Source organism: Ovis aries, chromosome 5, assembly GCF_016772045.2.
Source record: "Ovis aries strain OAR_USU_Benz2616 breed Rambouillet chromosome 5, ARS-UI_Ramb_v3.0, whole genome shotgun sequence".
NCBI classification, from domain to species: domain Eukaryota; kingdom Metazoa; phylum Chordata; class Mammalia; order Artiodactyla; family Bovidae; genus Ovis; species Ovis aries.
Window position 1 is genome coordinate 28,710,598 of NC_056058.1, and position 19,144 is coordinate 28,729,741.

General features: G+C 37.6%; 1 protein-coding gene across 1 annotated transcript in view; it reads right to left on the reverse strand.

Annotated features, from left to right (window-relative positions):
- Positions 1-19,144, reverse strand: part of SNX2 (sorting nexin 2) — a 65,840-nt gene that overhangs the window by 26,078 nt on the left and 20,618 nt on the right. The window contains exons 2-6 of the mRNA XM_015095948.4: positions 9,101-9,218; positions 4,836-4,999; positions 3,499-3,565; positions 3,109-3,152; positions 1,572-1,713 (exon numbers count right to left, since the gene is read on the reverse strand). Of these exons, the coding sequence (XP_014951434.1) occupies positions 1,572-1,713; positions 3,109-3,152; positions 3,499-3,565; positions 4,836-4,999; positions 9,101-9,218 (535 nt within the window). The remainder of the gene's footprint in view (positions 1-1,571; positions 1,714-3,108; positions 3,153-3,498; positions 3,566-4,835; positions 5,000-9,100; positions 9,219-19,144) is intronic.

Genomic DNA, 19,144 nt, shown 5'->3' on the forward strand with positions numbered 1-19,144 from the left:
CGCTGAGAGTCAGACATGACTGAGCGACTTCACTTTTACTTTTCACTTTCATGCATTGGAGAAGGAAATGGCAACCCACTCCAGTGTTCTTGCCTGGAGAATCCCAGGGACGGCAGAGCCTGGTGGGCTGCCGTCTATGGGGTTGCACAGAGTTGGACACAAATGAAGCGACTTAGCAGCAGCAGCAGCAGTTCACAAAGCATGGTTAGAATATCTGGAAGCATTCTGAGACTTTTTTGAGGAGTGGCAAGGGATGTGTACAAAAATCTATCTTCATAATACACCACACTGTTATTTTTGTATTTTTTACTCTCATTCTTTCATTGAGAACTCAGTGGAACTTCCCTAAAGTTATATGCTGTGCTGTATTACAAAAGATAGAGTGCAGAAGCAGATGTGAAAATAAAGCTATTTTCTATGACGTCAGAAATTAAAGATTTTGCAAAACTGTAAAAAACAAAAAAGGCAAGCCATTCTTAGCACTTTTTTGCCTTACAAAAATAATTTTTCTCAAAAACCTTATTTGTTAATAACAGGTTATCAGTTTCTTATTAAGTCAATTAATAAACACAATTTAAAAATTCTCATGTGTAAGTATCAAGAGATATAGCTCCAAAAGCAAAAGCTCTTTGAGGCCCTTCAATAAATCTGAATACACAAGGTGTCTTGAGACAGAAAAGCTGAAGAACTATACTAGATCTTTGAATTTTAAAAATGAAGAAGAATATAAAAATGCTTTTGAATATATCAAGGTTTCAAAATCATAAAAGATACAGATAAAACTGCTTTTCAAATCAATTGTTTAAAGAGGTAAAAACAGTAACTTAGAATGAAACTTATTTATATTTCAGAATAACAATCATATATATAAAAAATTGATTTATATAAAAACCTATGACTGGGAAATTGGTTCAAGATGATGGAGAAGGAGGATGTGCACTCAACTTTTCCTGAGAGAACACCAAAAATCTATCACTGAAAAGAAAGAGTGGAAAAAATACTACAAAATTTTAATGGTGGGACAATAGAGGTTTTCCTCTTTTGTAATATTCTGCATATTCTTAACTAAGTAAGGCTTTATTACCTGTAAAAGTGAAATGTTTTTAAATGTTAAATTGAGGTATGTAATAAAATGAGTTTAAATAGCTCCTGTGTGAGCAAGGCTAGATCAAATCTTTTTGTACAATGTATAGCTGGGCATGGAACATCTCCAAGTCCTCAGAAAAATGTCAATATGCTAATAATATTAAATATTCTCTAAATGTTACTCAGTAATAAGGTACTCTAACTACCCTGAAAGTTTTTAATTGCTTTCATCTTGCTAAATTCCAACTTAATATTTAACATCATCACACTGTATAAATCAAAATCCTTAGGTATTAGAAAATAAAATTTTTAGCTATACACTCTTCAGTTGATAAATGACTATCACAAATAGAATATTTAAATTCAGTATCTCTTAAGACATTGATATGTCATGATAGTGCGTGATCATGGAATACACAAATCCATACAATCAAAATTGAACTAGTACCAGTAACAAAAATCCATTTTTAAAGATTTATACTTACCTACTATACTCTTTTCTGGAGCTGGTGGCACAATATAACCAACATGTAAATACTTGCTTGCTAATTTGCTATGCAAACCGAGGAAGTCACTAAATCTTCTTTTAACTGAAAATTCACTTTTGCTGAACATGGAAAGAGAAGTCTACAAGTGAAGAAGAGGTATTTCAAATTTTGAATACTGAAAAATTATTTAAAAATTAATGTCATACATAATTGTGAATATGCATACACACACACACAGAGGTCTACACTGCAAAAAAAATGTAGAGTAGCTAACTAATGTGAAACAAAGATTTCTAACAACTGAAAAAACCCCAAATCACAGTTGTTGCTGCTTTTTTTTTTTTTTTTACAGAAAACACCTGCTTTATTCTACACTTAACTCATCTCACTGACTCTACCTGTATTTATGCTAATGATTCTTAGTCTCTGATCTTTACCTCTAGCCTAGATCTCCACTGGGCTTCAGTCTGATACATAGTCCAAGGGAAAACCTCCATTTAAATTGCACTGCCATCTCAATTTCACCATATTTTCCCCTGCTGGAAAAGCGAAGGGAACTTCTCTGTATTGTTTACTATTATATTCTAGCTTTTGGAAGACAGCCTGACTCCAAGGTATATAAATAAGTATCTGTTTAATGAATTAACAGATTTTACTCCATACTGTGTTCCTCTCTTTGTATTGCCTTTTCTCCAGGATCATTCCAACAAGCACAGAGTTCCTCTAGACAAAGACTCAGGTTTCCCTCCTTCCTCACTTCTTACATCCAAGCTCTACTGATCACACCTCCTATATAACTCAAGAAACCATTTTCTTCACTCATCCCCAGAACCAATTCCTAAGTATCACTTCTCACAGTAGGACTGCTGCAGACCCCCTGTCTTTAAGATTTGAAGGTCTACAATCCCTTTAAGAATTGCAACTACCTCAACTAGAGATCCTGACCTTTCTTTTTATTTTGGCCACACTGTGCAGCACGTGGAATCTTAGTTCCCTGACCAGGGATTGAACTCACATACTCCCCAGCAGTGGAAGCACAGAGTCGTAACCAGTGGACCACCAGGGAAGTTCCCTGACACTTTTATCCTCCCAATCCAAACTGAGTCAGAGAAAGCTTTCTAGAACAAAAATCTCAATGTGCCATACTCTTGTTTGAACTTCAATGGTTCTCCATCATACAATTCCTAATGTGGCTATTCATAATAAAGGCAGGCTTACTGCCAAACAATTTAATCTGGCACCACTTTCTACAGGTCCTGCAGGTTTCTTATTTCTGGCTTTTATACAAGCAAATCGCTTTGCCCCCTTTCCCACCCGCAACACTTCTACTTTGTCTGGATTAGATCCCTTCCTGCATAGCCTCCCAGAACACTCTCTCTACCAAACCACTCACGACTCACTGTGACTATTTATGCGCAACTTTTACTGGATGATAACCTTGTAAAGACAGTGATCACGTACACTTTAATCACTGTGGTATCCTCATACTACACAGTGAGGGCTCAGTATTTTTTTAGAGGAGCAAAAGGCCTACCTTTGTTGTTACTCTGTAAGCCATGTAAGCATTCATGCCATCACCTACAAGAAAAGTCAAGCTATTAAAAATCATAAGCTTAACACACAAGGTAACTATGTGAGGTAATATATTAACTTGATTGTGGTAATCATTTCATAAAATATTAAGCTAATCACATTATGATAATTGTGATGTGCATACATCCTAAATATACACCATTTTTATTTGTCAATTATTTCTCAATAAAGCTGGGGGGAAAAACAAACCACCAAGCTGCCACAAGTTTAAAAATTAGAAGCACCAATTTTAATATTGTAACAATGCATGTAGTTAAGAAAAACAGCACATTAACAACCAAGTTAATTATTAAAAAGAAGCAAGTACAAAATATAATAAATGTTGACTCACCAACTTTCTCTGGATCTGATACACCAATTTCTATATCAAAAACATCTCCATTTGCTTCTTCTTCAATCTAGGAAAATTTTTTTGGTATTAAAGATTCCAATTTGTATTATCATCATAATAGTAATAAGTATAATTTTTACCATCTATCTTTTATTAGGACTGCTGCCACATGAAACAATTTCAGAGTCACTCAGCACTCTATTTCTGAAAATCAATGAAAGCTTTTACATTTCCTGTCTATGTGAAAAATACACAAACACACACAGACAAGGAAAAGGATAATTAGAAGTAACAGAAAATCTTGTGCTCCTCCGACTCCTCAGATGTAAAGAAAACTTCTGGAGGAATACTGTGGAATATTTTTGTTCAATCTTCAGATGCAGATTATGAAGATAACTCCTTATTTTTAATATTACTATTTTTCAAAGCTGAATCTCTCCTCTTTAAAAACCAGGAAGTAGCCATTACTTTTGCCAGTAGAATCCTACATACTTGCAGAAATTATTATAAGCAACTTGAGCATCATGATTTCTCTAATTACCTAGTAAACACATGTTCTTCCTGAAGCCAATAAAAGCGCTACAAAGCTCACTGAGAAAAGAAGTAAGAAAATGATAAATCTATGAGGCTACAGAGAAGCACTTTTTATGCCATTGTAACTAAGCAATCCCTGTTAACAGTAGTTCTGAGGGAAAGGCTTGTCATTTTCAAGAAGAAAACACAGGAACTGTTCGATCTTTCAAAATTTAAAAACAACATTAATATTCCAAGACTTCAGAAAAGTATGTTTTTCTAATGATAATTTTTTTCAAAGTTGCCCTACTGCACAGATTTTTGAAAGTAAGCCTTACCTGAACTGTAACATACGTAAAGCATATAAATCCTAGGTATACAGCTCGATAACTTTTACAAAGTAAACACATCTCTGTAACTAGAACCGAGATCAAGAAAAAACGGCATCATTAAGGCCCTCACGCTTCCTCTCCACTCACTACATATCCCCTGCTCTGCGAACACAGTGTCAGTCGCTCAGTCCTGTCCGACTCTGCGACCACATGAATTGTAGCTGGCCAGGTGCCTACGTCCATGGGACTATTACGGTAAGATCACAAATGACAAACTGCCTGACTTGAGAAGCAAAGTGATGTATTCAAGTTATTGGATTAAAAAGTGTGGGGATAAATTTAGAAACCAAATCATCCAACCTCTTTAGTGTTCTTTTTGGGAATGTCTAAAAGGCTCTGATTACAAATGACGGACAGCAGAGAAATGCTGGGCGGGGAACAAAAAAAAGTATTATTTACATATTAATTTAGAATATAAACACTTTTCCATACCTCGTCCCTGGATCTATCAAAGATCACAGGAGCAGACATACTCTTTGATTCAATTCTGGGAGCAATGAGTGTTGTGGGGGTCACAGGTGTGACTGCAGGAGAAGGTTCTGAGGAGAGTATAGGTTCCCTTTCTGGACTGTCCAGAGAAACTTCCTCTGTAGCTTCTAGATACAAATTAAACAAGTTAGTTAAGGATACTGGTAACAAGCAGAGCAGGCAACGAATTACGAAACATTTTTATACGACCCATAATATCAAAATATTATTTTAAAATAATTGTTATAAATAATTTAAGAATCCTTCCTTAGTGGTTTATTTAAAACTTTAAAACCAACAGTGACTTTGTTGATTTTAGGAAGAATTCCAGTAAGTCAACACAGTTATCTATACTAGTGGTAGGGATAAAGCTAGAAGGAAAGCAATGATGTGAATAATTCCACATTCATTTGTGTTTGGATCTATAATATATCTAACACTTGTGGTAACTTACCTTCCAAAATCTTGTATTCAGGCTAACATTATGATTCTTTTATACACACAAACATAAACTTTATAGCGGAGAGCTGCTCAGAACTATCCCAACTGGGATTAAAAATTTGCTATGCAAAGTCCACAAAGTAATCTAAAGCAATTAACTGCTAAAGATTACAGGATATTAGCTGAATACACTGGAGAAGGCAATGGCACCCCACTCCAGTACTCTTGCCTGGAAAATCCCATGGATGGAGGAGCCTGGTGGGCTATAGTCCATGGGGTCGCACAGAGTCGGACACAACTGAGCGACTTCCCTTTCACTTTTCACTTTATGTACTGGAGAAGGAAATGGCAACCCACTCCAGTGTTCTTGCCTGGAGAATCCCAGGGACGGGAGAGCCTGATGGGCTGCCGTCTATGGGGTCGCACAGAGTCGGACACGACTGAAGCGACTTAGCAGCAGCAGCAGCAGCTGAATACACAAATATACACAAAGCAACAGGTGTTTAGGTTTTCATTTAAAGTGCTTGTTCATTTGAAAAATCTAAAACTAAATATATTTATAAACAAAACAAATCAATAAACTGAGTGTCTAAAAGCTATGTAACATTGTGCTAAAGGCAACGAAGAAACACACAAAAATGTAAAGTATCATACCTGCCCTCAGGGAGTTTATAATCTAGTTGGGAAAACAAGATATAAGCATGTGGAATGTTAAACAACAAAGACAAATAACAGCCAAGAAAACAATATAAAGAGCATAACAAAACGTTTAACTGCTATATGAACTATAGGAACAAACTATAATTTGAGTTGAGATGGGAGAGAATAATCTAGGCTGGGGAAAATAGGGAATATTTTATGAAACTGAATTGAAAAGATATGAATGGATTTAAAAAATGAGGGAAGTATTCCACAAAAGTGAAACACAGTCGACCCTTGAACAACATGGGGGTTAGGGCCACCAACTCTCTACACAGTCAAAACTCTGAGTCTAACTTTTATTTGGGCCTTCCATATACATGGCTCCTTTGTTTTAGAGGTTCCGCATTCTTGGATTCAATCAACCTCTGATCAAGTTGTACTGTAGTATTTACTAATTTTAAAAAATTAGTATTAGTGGACCTGAGCATTTCAAACCCATGTTGTTCAGGAATCAATCATAACTGAGTAAGTTAAAAGCAAAGCCAGAAAAGTAAAATTTATAATCACTGGCCAAAATAATAACCACAGTTCTGCTGGTTTATAGAGCTGATACCAAGAAAAGGCAGGCAGGACTGTAAGTGAAACAGGATGAGATCAGTGGTTTCTAACCTGAGGTTCTTAGATTCCTCAGAGTTTGAGAAGGCAGTAACAATAGACAGTGAGCCATTTTAATACCTCAAGAAGTATGTCAGTAATAACATATATGTTATTTACGTGAAGCAGTAAGATACCTCTTAAATTTTCTACTTCTTTGAATTAAGAGGTACAAACTACTATGCATAAAATAAATAATCTACAAGGATATATTGTACATCACAGGGAATACAGCCAACATTCTAAAACTATAAATGGAGTATAAACTTGAAAGTCACTATATTGTACACCTGAAACTTATGATATTGTATATCAACTATACCTCAATAAAAAAATAAGTCAAAGTTTTTCTTTTTTTTACAGAAAAAAGTCCCACATACACTAAGTATAAAGATTAACATTTCCTTGAAAGAGACACTTTGAAGGTAAGTGTAAACTGATTGTGTCAATTTCAGCTAAGTAACATTTCACTCATACCACAGACACCAGAGAAGTTTTCAAACAAAGGAATACTCCTTAAACTTTGGATTTGGTATAATCTGCTGAAAAGTGTAAGTGAAATACAGTAACTACCCTAGAAGAAGCAATTTCTAAAAGTCTAGGACAATTTCAACACTGGCAACTTGCTCTCCCTCACTTATTCCTCTAGGACAGTTTCCTAAAATGTGTTCAGTGAAGCTTAGTGCAGGATGGTACTGATGGTGGAAAGGGGCTCTCTAGTTACCCATGTTTGGTGAACATCCTATAAGTAAGCTAATAACAGTAACAAAGTCATGCTTGAACTTTTTCTGATGCCACTTCTGACATAATAATAGTATGTGAAATGCTATCCAAAGTATATTGGCATACATACCAATTACAATCTAATCTCACTATGGTTTTAAACCAGAATGGCTAAGTTTAGAGCAATACCTATAGTTTCTTCTCTTATACAGGTCTTAGGAAACCAAATGATGTCATTATGAAATGTAGCTGAGTTTAAGATAAAAGATAAAGCATAAAAAATGTCTGCAGATAACAAAAGAAACAGATGACTATTTTTATTGCTTCATCTCTGTTTCTCCTTAAAAACAAACAGAAACCCTGACACTAACCATGGATCAATCACTGTGTTTAGTATACTCTGCACTAGGTACACTTAATACAGAAAAGATTTTTCTAGTTGAGCTTCGTGGGCAAATATCACTGCACAGCACTGACGTGGCAGACTGATCAGCAGGGCACACTGTAAACAAGAAAACCATCTTTTCTATGCATAGAGCCAGAGTTCTGCTTTAGACTCTTAGCACACTCATTAACATAGAAGTCTGAGACTTAAAGACTCTTTAATAAGATGGATAATGTAAGTGTTCTATTTATGACCCTCTACTATTAGAGGAATACCCACAATTTTAGATTAGCAGCTACTTTTGTCATCTTTCAGATTAAAACATAAATGCCATGAGGAAACTTCTAAGGATCTCCTGGGAAAAAGTCAATGAAAGAAAAGAAAAAGGAGTATTACAATTTTGGTTAACTGTCATTATACACTAAGTTGTTAGGTAGCTACAGAAAAGGGTGGGAAGGTGGCTGGGTAAATGATTGTCTTCACATTTTAATTTTCTGACATGAATTCATAAAAGACATGAATTCATCTGCAGTGAAAACTTTTCATACACTGAACAGGAAATTATATGGACCTCTGTCATAGAGGACTGTATTTTTAAATATACTTGTACTAAAAAAATACATGATGGTTTCAATATTCAACCACCATAAAAGCTGAGGGAGGATACATTATCAAGCTTTAACTCAAAGAAAGCCCCTTTAGGTAAATTAATCTCTTAAACACACAAAGATTTACTATTGCAATTATTTGTGCCATTAATTCTAAGGAAGATGCTTTTTAATAGCCAAACATTAATTTGTATTTAAATTTTAATCTTAAAGCAGATAATTGTTTTGAAGAGGGTCCAATTTTTTAAAGGTAGAAAGAGACTACACCAAATCCTGCCCCCATATTAAAAAAAATTCCTGAAGCATCAATTTATTCACCTAAAACTGAATCAAAATGGAACCCATGGTAAATACTGAAACATTTTTATTAAAACAGATTTCAAATATATTTAGATTATAAATAATTTTTAAGTTCAGAGTTTAACTTTCCTTTGTGATAAATTGTAAATAGTAAGAAAGAATATAATCATTGCTATTTCTCAAAATCTGAATGCCACAACCATTAGTTTGTGTCCAAGTACTGCTTGAAATAATCAAATTATTAGTGTGACTTATTTCCAAACGCTTAAAACCAGAAAGGATCATATTCGTGCTTTTCCAAGTCTTTATTTTTCACAAAGCAAAGTAACTAAAATTTCCTGTCCTCCTAAGTTGTTAACAAGAAAAGCCATCAACAGTACTTTACAGAAAATGTTAGTTTTAAGAGAATATTTTCTGATAGGATATATGCTACAAATGACAACTACTTAAAAAAAAAAAAAGGTATTTACAATTACCTGCAAAAAGATCTTCTCTGTCATCATCTAGCACAACTTCTGCAGGTTTTGGACCATTGGAGTTTGTACTAATATCTTCTCCAAGAAAGCTAGCTGGATCTGGAGATGATGGACTTGACTGTTAAAAAAATAATTGATAATAGATTGCCATGTTTGTCTGTTATAATTATGTCTCCAGATACTATAGAAATAGAACATTCTCCTGATAAGCACAGAAGAAAGAATAACAACAGCTATTTACAGTTCCTCCTCTGAGGGTAAGAAATAACCAAAAACACACTTTCACTCACCTTCTTTCTTAACAAGAAATCACTTAGGATTTAAAACAGAAAATCTTTTCCAGTCACCCAGTTAGATATACTAATCTGTCAAGTTTAGTTATAATTAACAAAAACAAATTTTAATGTTTTATATAGTATAATATCATATAATAGTAAAAATCGGACCTTGCAAATATGTTGCATGAATAAGAAGTTCAAATTAATACTTTAAGAAAAAGGTTTAGCAGTAGTTGACTTAAGACTACAATTATTCTAAAATTTCCGTTATTTTGAAACTAAAAAATTCCCAGTAATTTACATTTCAACTAAGCTAAAGGAATATTTTTGTATTTCTGAAAGTACAAAAATCAGCAGAACCTAATCAACACTGTAAAGCTTTTAGATTTATCAGTTTTCTTATAAATTAAAACCAGTACTTAAAAAAAACACACAACACAAAAAGGGAGTTGTATATATCAAAAGTGCACAGCTATATATTTTCAAAACCCAACACACCTGTGTCGATGACCCAGCTCAAGAAAGAGCACATTATCAAATCGAAAAGCTCCACTCATGCTCCCTCCTATGCTTTACCCTCTCCCAACCAGGATTCATCTTTCCTGTTTCTGCTCTTCACATAACTAGAATTATCCAAAACAACACTTTTTTTTCTGTTTGTTCTTTGACCTTAATGCTATGTATACAAGACTCTTATACTGTCGCATGTAATAACAGAACACGCATCTTTGTTGATGTAAATATTCTACTGTGTAAATACACCACAATTGATCCATTCTGCTGTTGATGAGCATCTAGGCTTTCAAATTTCATTACCAGTTTTTTACCGCTACCAACAGTGCTGTACAAACTGTCCAGCACATATATCTTTTAGCAAACAGTAAACAAATTTCTGTCTGCTATGTACCTAGGAGTGGAATACCTGAATCACAGGATAGGTAAATGTTCTGCTTTAGAAGATATCACTACAGATCTTCTAAAGCAGTTATATAATTTACACTCACCCCAGGAATACAGGACTTCCCTGTAGCTCGACAGTTAAAGGATCTGCCTGCAATGCAGGAGACCAGGGTTTGATCCCTGGGTCAGAAGATCCTCCGGAGAAGGGAATGGCAATGCACTCCAGTATTCCCGCCTGTAGAATCCAATGGACAGAGCAAGCTGGCGGGCTACAGTCCGTGGGGTTAGAGGTGGACACGACCGCACGACTAACATACACACACCAGTACTATACAGAGCTTCCAGCTGCTTCACATCCTTGTCAACACTTGAATATATTTCGTGTTTTCACTTAAGCTATTATGGAGAGTATAGAGTGCACCTTACTGTGATCTGAATTGGCATTTTCCTGATGAGTAATGATGGCGAGCAGTTTTTCATATGTTTAACAGACATTTGGATATCTTCTTTTGTGAAGGGTCTCTTCAAGTATTTTCCCTATTTTTTTTTATTGTTCTTACTGATTTGTAGGAGTTCTTTACATAGTCTAGATACAAGTTCTAGATATGTATCACATATGGATGGAGAAAAAAATTTTCTCCCAGTTTGTACTGTTGCCTTTCCTCTTACTTAATGGTACATATTAATGAATAAAGTTATTAATTCAGTTCAGTCGCTCAGTCACGTCCGACTCTTTGCGACTCCATGAACTGCAGCACGCCAGGCCTCCCGGTCCATCACCAACTCCCAGAGTCCACCCAAACCCATGTCCATTGAGTTGGTGATGCCATCCAGCCATCTCATCCTCTGTTGTCCCCTTCTCCTCCCACCCTCAATCTTTCCCAGCATCAGGGTCTTTTCAAATGAGTCAGCTCTTTGCATCAGGTGGCCAAAGTATTGGAGTTTCAGCTTCAACATCCATCCTTCCAATGAACACCCAGGACTGATCTCCTTTAGGATGGACTGGTTGGATCTCCTTTCAGTCCAAGGGACTCTCAAGAGTCCTCTCCAAACACCACAGTTCAAAAGCATCAATTATTCAGTGCCCAGCTTTCTTTATAGTCCAACTCTCACATCCATACATGACCACTGGAAAAACCATAGCCCTGATTAGATGGACCTTTGCTGACAAAGTAATGTCTCTGCCTTTTAATATGCTGTTTAGGTTGGTCATAACTTTCCTTCCAAGGAGTAAGTGTCTTTTAATTTCATGGCTGCAGTCACCATCTGCAGTGATTTTTGAGCCCAGAAAAATAAAGTCATCCACTGTTTCCCCATCTATTTGTCATGAAGTAATGGGACCGGATGCCATGATCTTAGTTTTCCGAACATTGAGCTTTAAGCCAACTTTTTCACTCTCCTCTTTCATTTTCATCAAGAGGCTCTTTAGTTCTTTTTCACTTTCTGCCATAAGTTATTAATTCAGTTCAGTTCAGTCCAGTCCCTCAGTCGTGTCCAACTCTTTGTGACCCCGTGAATCGCAGTATGCCAGGCCTCCCTGTCCATCACCAACTCCCAGAGTTCACTCAGACTCACGTCCATCGAGTCGGTGATGCCATCCAGCCATCTCATCCTCAGTCGTCCCCTTCTCCTCCTGCCCCAAATCCCTCCCAGCATCAGAGTCTTTTCCAATGAGTCAACTCTTTGCATGAGGTGGCCAAAGTACTGGAGTTTCAGCTTTAGCATCATTCCTTCCAAAGAAATCCCAGGGCTGATCTCCTTCAGAATGGACTGGTTGGATCTCCTTGCAGTCCAAGGGACTCTCTAGAGTCTTCTCCAACACTACACTTCAAAAGCATCAATTCTTCGGCACTCAGCCTTCTTCACAGTCCAACTCTCACATCCATACATGACCACTGGAAAACCATAGCCTTGACCAGACGGACCTTTGTTGGCAAAGTAATGTCTCTGCTTTTGAATATGCTATCTAGGTTGGTCATAGCCTTTCTTCCAAGGAGTAAACGTCTTTTAATTTCATTACTGCAGTCACCATCTGCAGTGATTTTGGAGCCCCCAAAAATAAAGTATGACACTGTTTCCACTGCTTCCGTATCTATTTCCCATGAAGTGATGGGACCAGAGGCCATGATCTTCGTTTTCTGAATATTGAGCTTTAAGCCAACTTTTTCACCCTCCATTTTCACTTTCATCAAGAGGCTTTTTAGTTCCTCTTCACTTTCTGCCATAAGGGTGGTGTCATCTGCATATCTGAGGTTATTGATTAATTAGTAAGGGTAAATTATCAATTTTACTTTAAGGCCATTTCTAATTGGTAAGGTTTGTCTTATCAGTTTTTTGAGTAAACTATCCCCTATGGCATAAGGACATTTCTTTACAGCTTTCAAAAACAGTTTAAATTCCTTATGGGAAAATTTTAAAAAGCAGTTTTCTTTTCTCTCAGGAGCTCATTATTATATCTCCAAACTCTCATAAAGGTAGGTGTCTACTCACCTTAGCATGTTTTTCTTGAAGGAACTTAAAAACAAATAAGCTTTTCCTATAAGCTTTTTCCAGAAGATGTTCCTGAAAACCTCCTCTCTAATTGAGTATGGTTAGGTGAGTGGTATATATGCTTCCAATGCATATCTGTTTCTTTTGTCATAATTTCTCTTACCACACTGTATTACCATTACTATCTATTTGTAGACTACAAACTCTGTATGGAAAAAAGAAATGTCTTATTTTATTTCTTTTTACCAGGTTCCTGGCAGTGAACACTCAATGACTATCTGTTAACGCAACTCTAAGAAAATAACTATGAATATGTGTAAAAAATGGCATTAAGTCTGTCAACCAGACTGTCTACAATAAAGTTTGAAATACCCTTTAGTACATATACATAAAAATAGCAGAGTGGCTCCAATGCCCATTCACGGAAATACAGAGGAATTGCTGCAGTTTGAGGATTAACTGAAAAAATTCTACCCCGAACATAACATTTAATGAAAAACTAAGGGCTTTCTCACTATGAGCAAGAACAAGGCAAGGATGTCTGCTGTCATTACTGCTTGTCAACATCACATTGCAAGTCCAAGCATGCAGTAAAGATAAAAAAGGAAACAAAATCCAGAAGAACTGACAAAAAAGGCTTCCGGAACTAATAAACAATTATAGCAAGGTTGCAGGATACAAGGTTAACCTACAGAAGCTAATTATGTCTATATACCATCAACAAATAGAATTTGAAATTAAAAAAGAAAAAAATACCATTTACATCGGCACCCGAAACAACTAAACACTTGGGAAGGAATCTTAACAAAATATGCACAAAATCCCTATGAGGAAAACTAAGAATTCTAATGAACAAAATTAAAGAAGAGCTAAATAAATGGAGAGATATTCCATATTCATAAATAGGAAGACTCAATACTGTCAAGATGTCAGTTCTTCCTGACTTTGAACCACAGATTCAATGCAATACCAATCAAAATTCCAGCAAGCTATTTTGTGGGTATCGATAGAATGATGATAAAGTTTACATGGAGAAGCAAAAAACCCAGAAGAGACGGTACATTACTGACCAAGAAGAACATATGGGAGGACTGCAGCTGCCTGCCCTCAAGACTCACCGTAAGGCCACAGTAACTGACACAGTACGGTACAGGTGAAAGGACGAACCTAGAGATAGATTCACTTAATATAAGCAAGTCCTTCATGGATGGCGGTCTTGTGGCAAAGGGGCTTGTGTAACTCAATGAAGCCATGAGCCATGCCACGCAGGGCCACCCGAGAAGGACAGGTCACAGTGGAGAGTTCTGACAAGACACGGTTCACTGGAGGAGTGAACGGCAAACTATTCCAATGTTCTTGCCTTGAGAACTCTGTGGACATTATGAAAAGTCAAAAAGATATGACACTGGAAGATGAGCCCTTCAGGTCAGAGAATGTCATACGCTACTGGGGAAGAGCAGAGAAATAGCTCCAAAGAGAAGGAAGAGGCTGGGCCAAAGCAGAAACAACACTTAGTTGTGGGTGTTTCTGCTGTTGAAAGGAAAGTCTGATGCTGTAAAGAACAATAAAGTATAGGACCTGAAATGTTAGGTACATGAATTAAGGTGAACTAGACTTCACTTTGACTTTTCACTTTCATGCATTGGAGAAGGAAATGGCAACCCACTCCAGTGTTCTTGCCTGGAGAATCCCAGGGACGGGGGAGCCTGGTGGGCTGCCATCTATGGGGTTGCACAGAGTCAGACACGACTGAAGCGACTTAGTAATAGCAGCAGACATGGTCAAACATGAGATGGCAAGCGTAAACACTGACAACTTAGAAACCAGTGAACTAAAATGGATGGGAATGGGTGAATTTAATTCAGATGACCATCATGTTTACTTTGGTGGGCAAGAATTCCTTAAAAGAAATGGAGTAGCCCTCATTATCAACAAGAGTCTGAAAAGCAGGACTTGGGTACAATCTCACCAACAGAATGATCTCAGTTTGTTTCCAAGGCAAACCACTGAACACCACAGTAATTCAAGTCTATGTCCCAAGCACTAATGCTGAAGAACCTGAAGTTGAACAGTTCTAGAAAGACCTACAAGACCTTTTAGAACTAATACCAAAAAGAGATACCTTTTTCATCATAGGGGACTGGAATGCAAAAGTAGGAAGTCAAGAGATACCTGGAGTTAAGAGGCAAGTTTGGCCTTGAAAATGAAGCTGGGCAAAGGCTAACAGAGTTTTGTCAAGAGAGCACACCTGTCACTGCAAACACGCTCTTCCAAAAACAGAAATTACAACTGGACAAGGACATCACCAGAAGGTCAATACTGAAATCAGTCTGATTATATTCTTTCCAGCTGAAGATGGAGATGCTCTCTACAGTCAGTAAAAACTAGACCTGGAGCTGACTGTGACTCAGATCATGAGCTCCATATTGCAAAATTCAGACTTATTGAAGAAAAGTAGGGAAAACCACTAGGCAGTTTAGGTATAACCTTAATTAAACCCTTTTGACTGTACAGTGGGGGTGACGAATAATTCAAGGGATTAGATCTGATACACAGAGTGCCTGAAAAACTATGGATGGAGGCCAGTAACTCTACATAGAAAGTGGTGACCAAAACCCAGCCTAAAGAAAAAGAAACGCAAGAAGGCAAAGTGGTTGTCTACGGAGACCTCACAATTAGCAAAGGAAAGAAGAGAAGTGAAAGGCAAGGGAGAAGGGGAAAGATATAACCAACTGAATGCAGACTTCCACACAACATCAAGGAGAGATAAGAAAGCCTTTTTAAGTGAACAATGCAAGTTGATAGAGGAAAACAACAGAATGGAATAGACTAGAGATCGCTTTAAGAAAATTGGAGATATCAAGGGAACATCTCATACAAGGATGGGCAGGATAAAGGACAGAAATGTTAAGGACCTAACAGAAGCAGAAGAGAGTAAGAAGACATGGCAAGAATACACAGAAGAACTATACAAAAAAAGTCTAAATGACCCAGATAATCACAATGGTGTGGTCACTCACCGAGACCTCCTGGAGTGTGAAGTCAAGTGGGCCTTGGGAAGCATTCAGTTCAGTTCAGTTGCTTAGTTGTGTACGACTTTTTTGCGTCCCCATGGACTGCAGCACGCCAGGGTTCCTTGTCTATCACCAACTCCCAGAGCTTACCTAAACTCATCTCCATTGAGTTGGTGATGCCATCCAACCATCTCATCCTCTGTCGTTCCCTTCTCCTCCCACCATCAATCTTTCCCAGCATCAGGGTCTTTTCAAATAAGTCAGTTCTTCACATCAGGTGGCCAAGTATTGGAGTTTCAGCTTCAGCATCAGTCCTTCCAATGAATATTCAGGAGTGATTTCCTCTAGCATGAACTGGTTGGCTATCCCTGTAGTCCAAGGGACTCTCAAGAGTCTTTTCTAACACCACAGTTCAAAAGCATTAATTCTTCGGTGCTCAGCTTTCTTAATAGTCCAACTCTGACATCCATACATGACTACTGGAAAAACCATAGCTGACTAGATGGACCTTTGTTGGCAAAGTAATGTTTCTGCTTTTTAATATGCTATCTAGGTTGGTCATAACTTTTCTTCCAAGGAGCAAGTGTCTTTAATTTCAAGGCTGCAGTCACCATTTGCAGTGATTTTGGAGCACCCCAAAATAAAGTCTGTCACTGTTTCCATTATTTTCCCATCTATTTGCCATGAAGTGATGGGACCAGACGCCATGATTTAAGTTTTCTGAATGTTGAGTTTTTAGCCGACTTTTTCACTCTCCTCTTTCACTTTCATCAAGGGGCTCTTTAGTTCTTTGCTTTGCACCATAAGGGTGGTGTCATCTGCATATCTGAGGTTATTGATACTTCTCCTGGCAATCTTTATTTCAGCTTGTGATTCAACCACCAGCCTTTCTCATGATGTACCCTGCATATAAGTTGAATAAGCATGGTGACAATATACAGCCTTGACGTACTCCTTTCCTGATTTGGAATCAGTCTGTTATTCCATGTCCAGTTCTAACTGTTGCTCCTTGACCTGCATACAGATTTCTCAGAAGGCAGGTCAGGTGGTCTAGTATTCCCATCTCTTGAAGAATTTTCAGTTTGTTGTGATCTACACAGTCAAAGGCTTTGGTGAAGTCAATAAAGCAAAAATAGAAGTTTTTCTGGAACTCTCTTGCTTTTTTGATGATCCAGCAGATGTTGGCCATTTGATCTCTGGTTCCTCTGCTTTTTCTAAAACCAGCTTGAACATCTGGAAGTTTATGGTTCACGTACTGTTGAACCCTGGCTTGGAGAATTTTTGGCATTACTTTGCTAGCGTGAGGTGAGTGCAATTGTGCACGTAGTCTGAGCATTCTTTGGCATTGCCTTTCTTTGGGGTGGGAATGAAAACTGACCTTTTCCAGTCCTGTGGTCACCGCTGAGTTTTCCAGATTTGCTGGTATATTGAGCGCAGCACTTTCACAGCATCATCTTTTAGGAGGTGAAATAGCTCAGCTGGAATTCCACCACCTCCACTAGCTTTGTTCATCGTGATGCTTCCTAAGGCCCACTTGACTTCGCATTCCAGGATGTCTAGCTATAGGTGAGTGATCACACCATCATGGTTATCTGGGCCCTGAAGATCTTTTTTGTACAGTTTTTCTGTGTATTTTTGACACCTCTTCTTAATATCTTCTGCTTCTGTTAGGTCCATACCATTTCTGTCCTTTATCGAGCCCATCTTTGCATGAAATGTCCCCTTGGTATCTCTAATTTTCTTGAAGAGATCTCTAGTCTTTCCCATTCTGTTCTTTTCCTCTATTTCTTTGCACTGATCACTGAGGAAGGCTTTCTTATCTCTTCTTGATATTCTTTGGAACTCTGCATTCAAATGGGAATATCTTTCCTTTCCTCCTTTGTCTTCAGCTTGTCTTCTTTTCGCAGCTATTTGGAAGGCCTCCTCAGACAATCATTTTGCCATTTTGCATTTCTTTTTCTTGGGGATGGTCTTGATCCCTGCCTTCTGTACAGTGTTACAAACCTCTGTCCATAGTTCTTCAGGCACTCTATCTATCTGATCTAATCCCCTGAATCTATTTGTCACTTTCACTGTATAATCATAAGGGATTTGATTTAAGTCATACCTGAATGGTCTAGTGGTTTTCCGCACTTTCTTCTTCTTTTTTTTTTTAGTTTTTTATTTTTTAAATTTTAATATCTTTAATTCTTACATGCGTTCCCAAACATGAACCCCCCTCCCACCTCCCTCCCCATAACATCTCTCTGGGTCATCCCCATGCACCAGCCCCAAGCATGCTGCATCCTGCGTCAGACATAGACTGGCGATTCAATTCTTACATGATAGTATACATGTTAGAATGTCATTCTCCCAAATCATCCCACCCTCTCCCTCTCCCTCTGAGTCCAAAGGTCCGTTATACACATCTGTGACTCTTTCCCTGCCTTGCATACAGGGTCGTCATTGCCATCTTCCTAAATTCCATATATATGTGTTAGTATACTGTATTGGTGTTTTTCTTCAATTTAAGTCTGAATTTGGCAATAAGGAGTTCATGATCTGAGCTACAGTCAGCTTCCAGTCTTGTTTTTGCTGACTGTATAGAGCTTTTCCATCTTTGGCTGCAAAGAATGTAATCAATCTGATTTTGGTACTGACCATCTGGTGATGTCCATGTGTAGAGCCTTCTCTTGTGTTGTTGGAAGAGGGTGTTTGCTATGACCAGTGCGTTCTCTTGGCAAAACTCTGTTAGCCTTTGGCCTGCTTCGTTTTGTACTCAAAGGCCAAATTTGCCTGTTACTCCAGGTATCTCCTGAGTTCCTACTTTTGCATTCCAGTCCCCTATAATGAAAAGGACATCTTTTTTGGGTGTTAATTCTAGAAAGTCTTATAGGTCTTCATAGAACTGTTCAATTTTAGTTTCTTCAGCATACTGGTTGGGGTACAGATTTGGATTACTGTGATATTGAATGGAAGCATTACAATCAAAGTTAGTGGAGGTGATGGAATTCCAGTTGAGCTACTTAAAATCCTGAAGGATAATGCTGTTAAAGTGCTATACTCCATATGCCAGTAAATTTGGAAAACAAAGCAGTGGCCACAGGACTGGAAAAAGTCAGTTTTCATTTCAACCTCAGAGAAGATCAATGCCAAAGAATGTTCAAACTATCACCCAGTTGAGCTCATTTCACGTGCTAGCAAGGTAATGCTCAAAATCCTTCAAGCTAGGCTTCAGTATTATGTGAACCAAGAAATTCCAGATGTACAAGCTGGATTTAGAAAGGCAGAGGAACCAGATATCAAATTACCGACATTCATTGTATCACAGAGAAAGCATGGGAATTCCAGAAGAACATTTACTTCCACTTCATTGACTATGC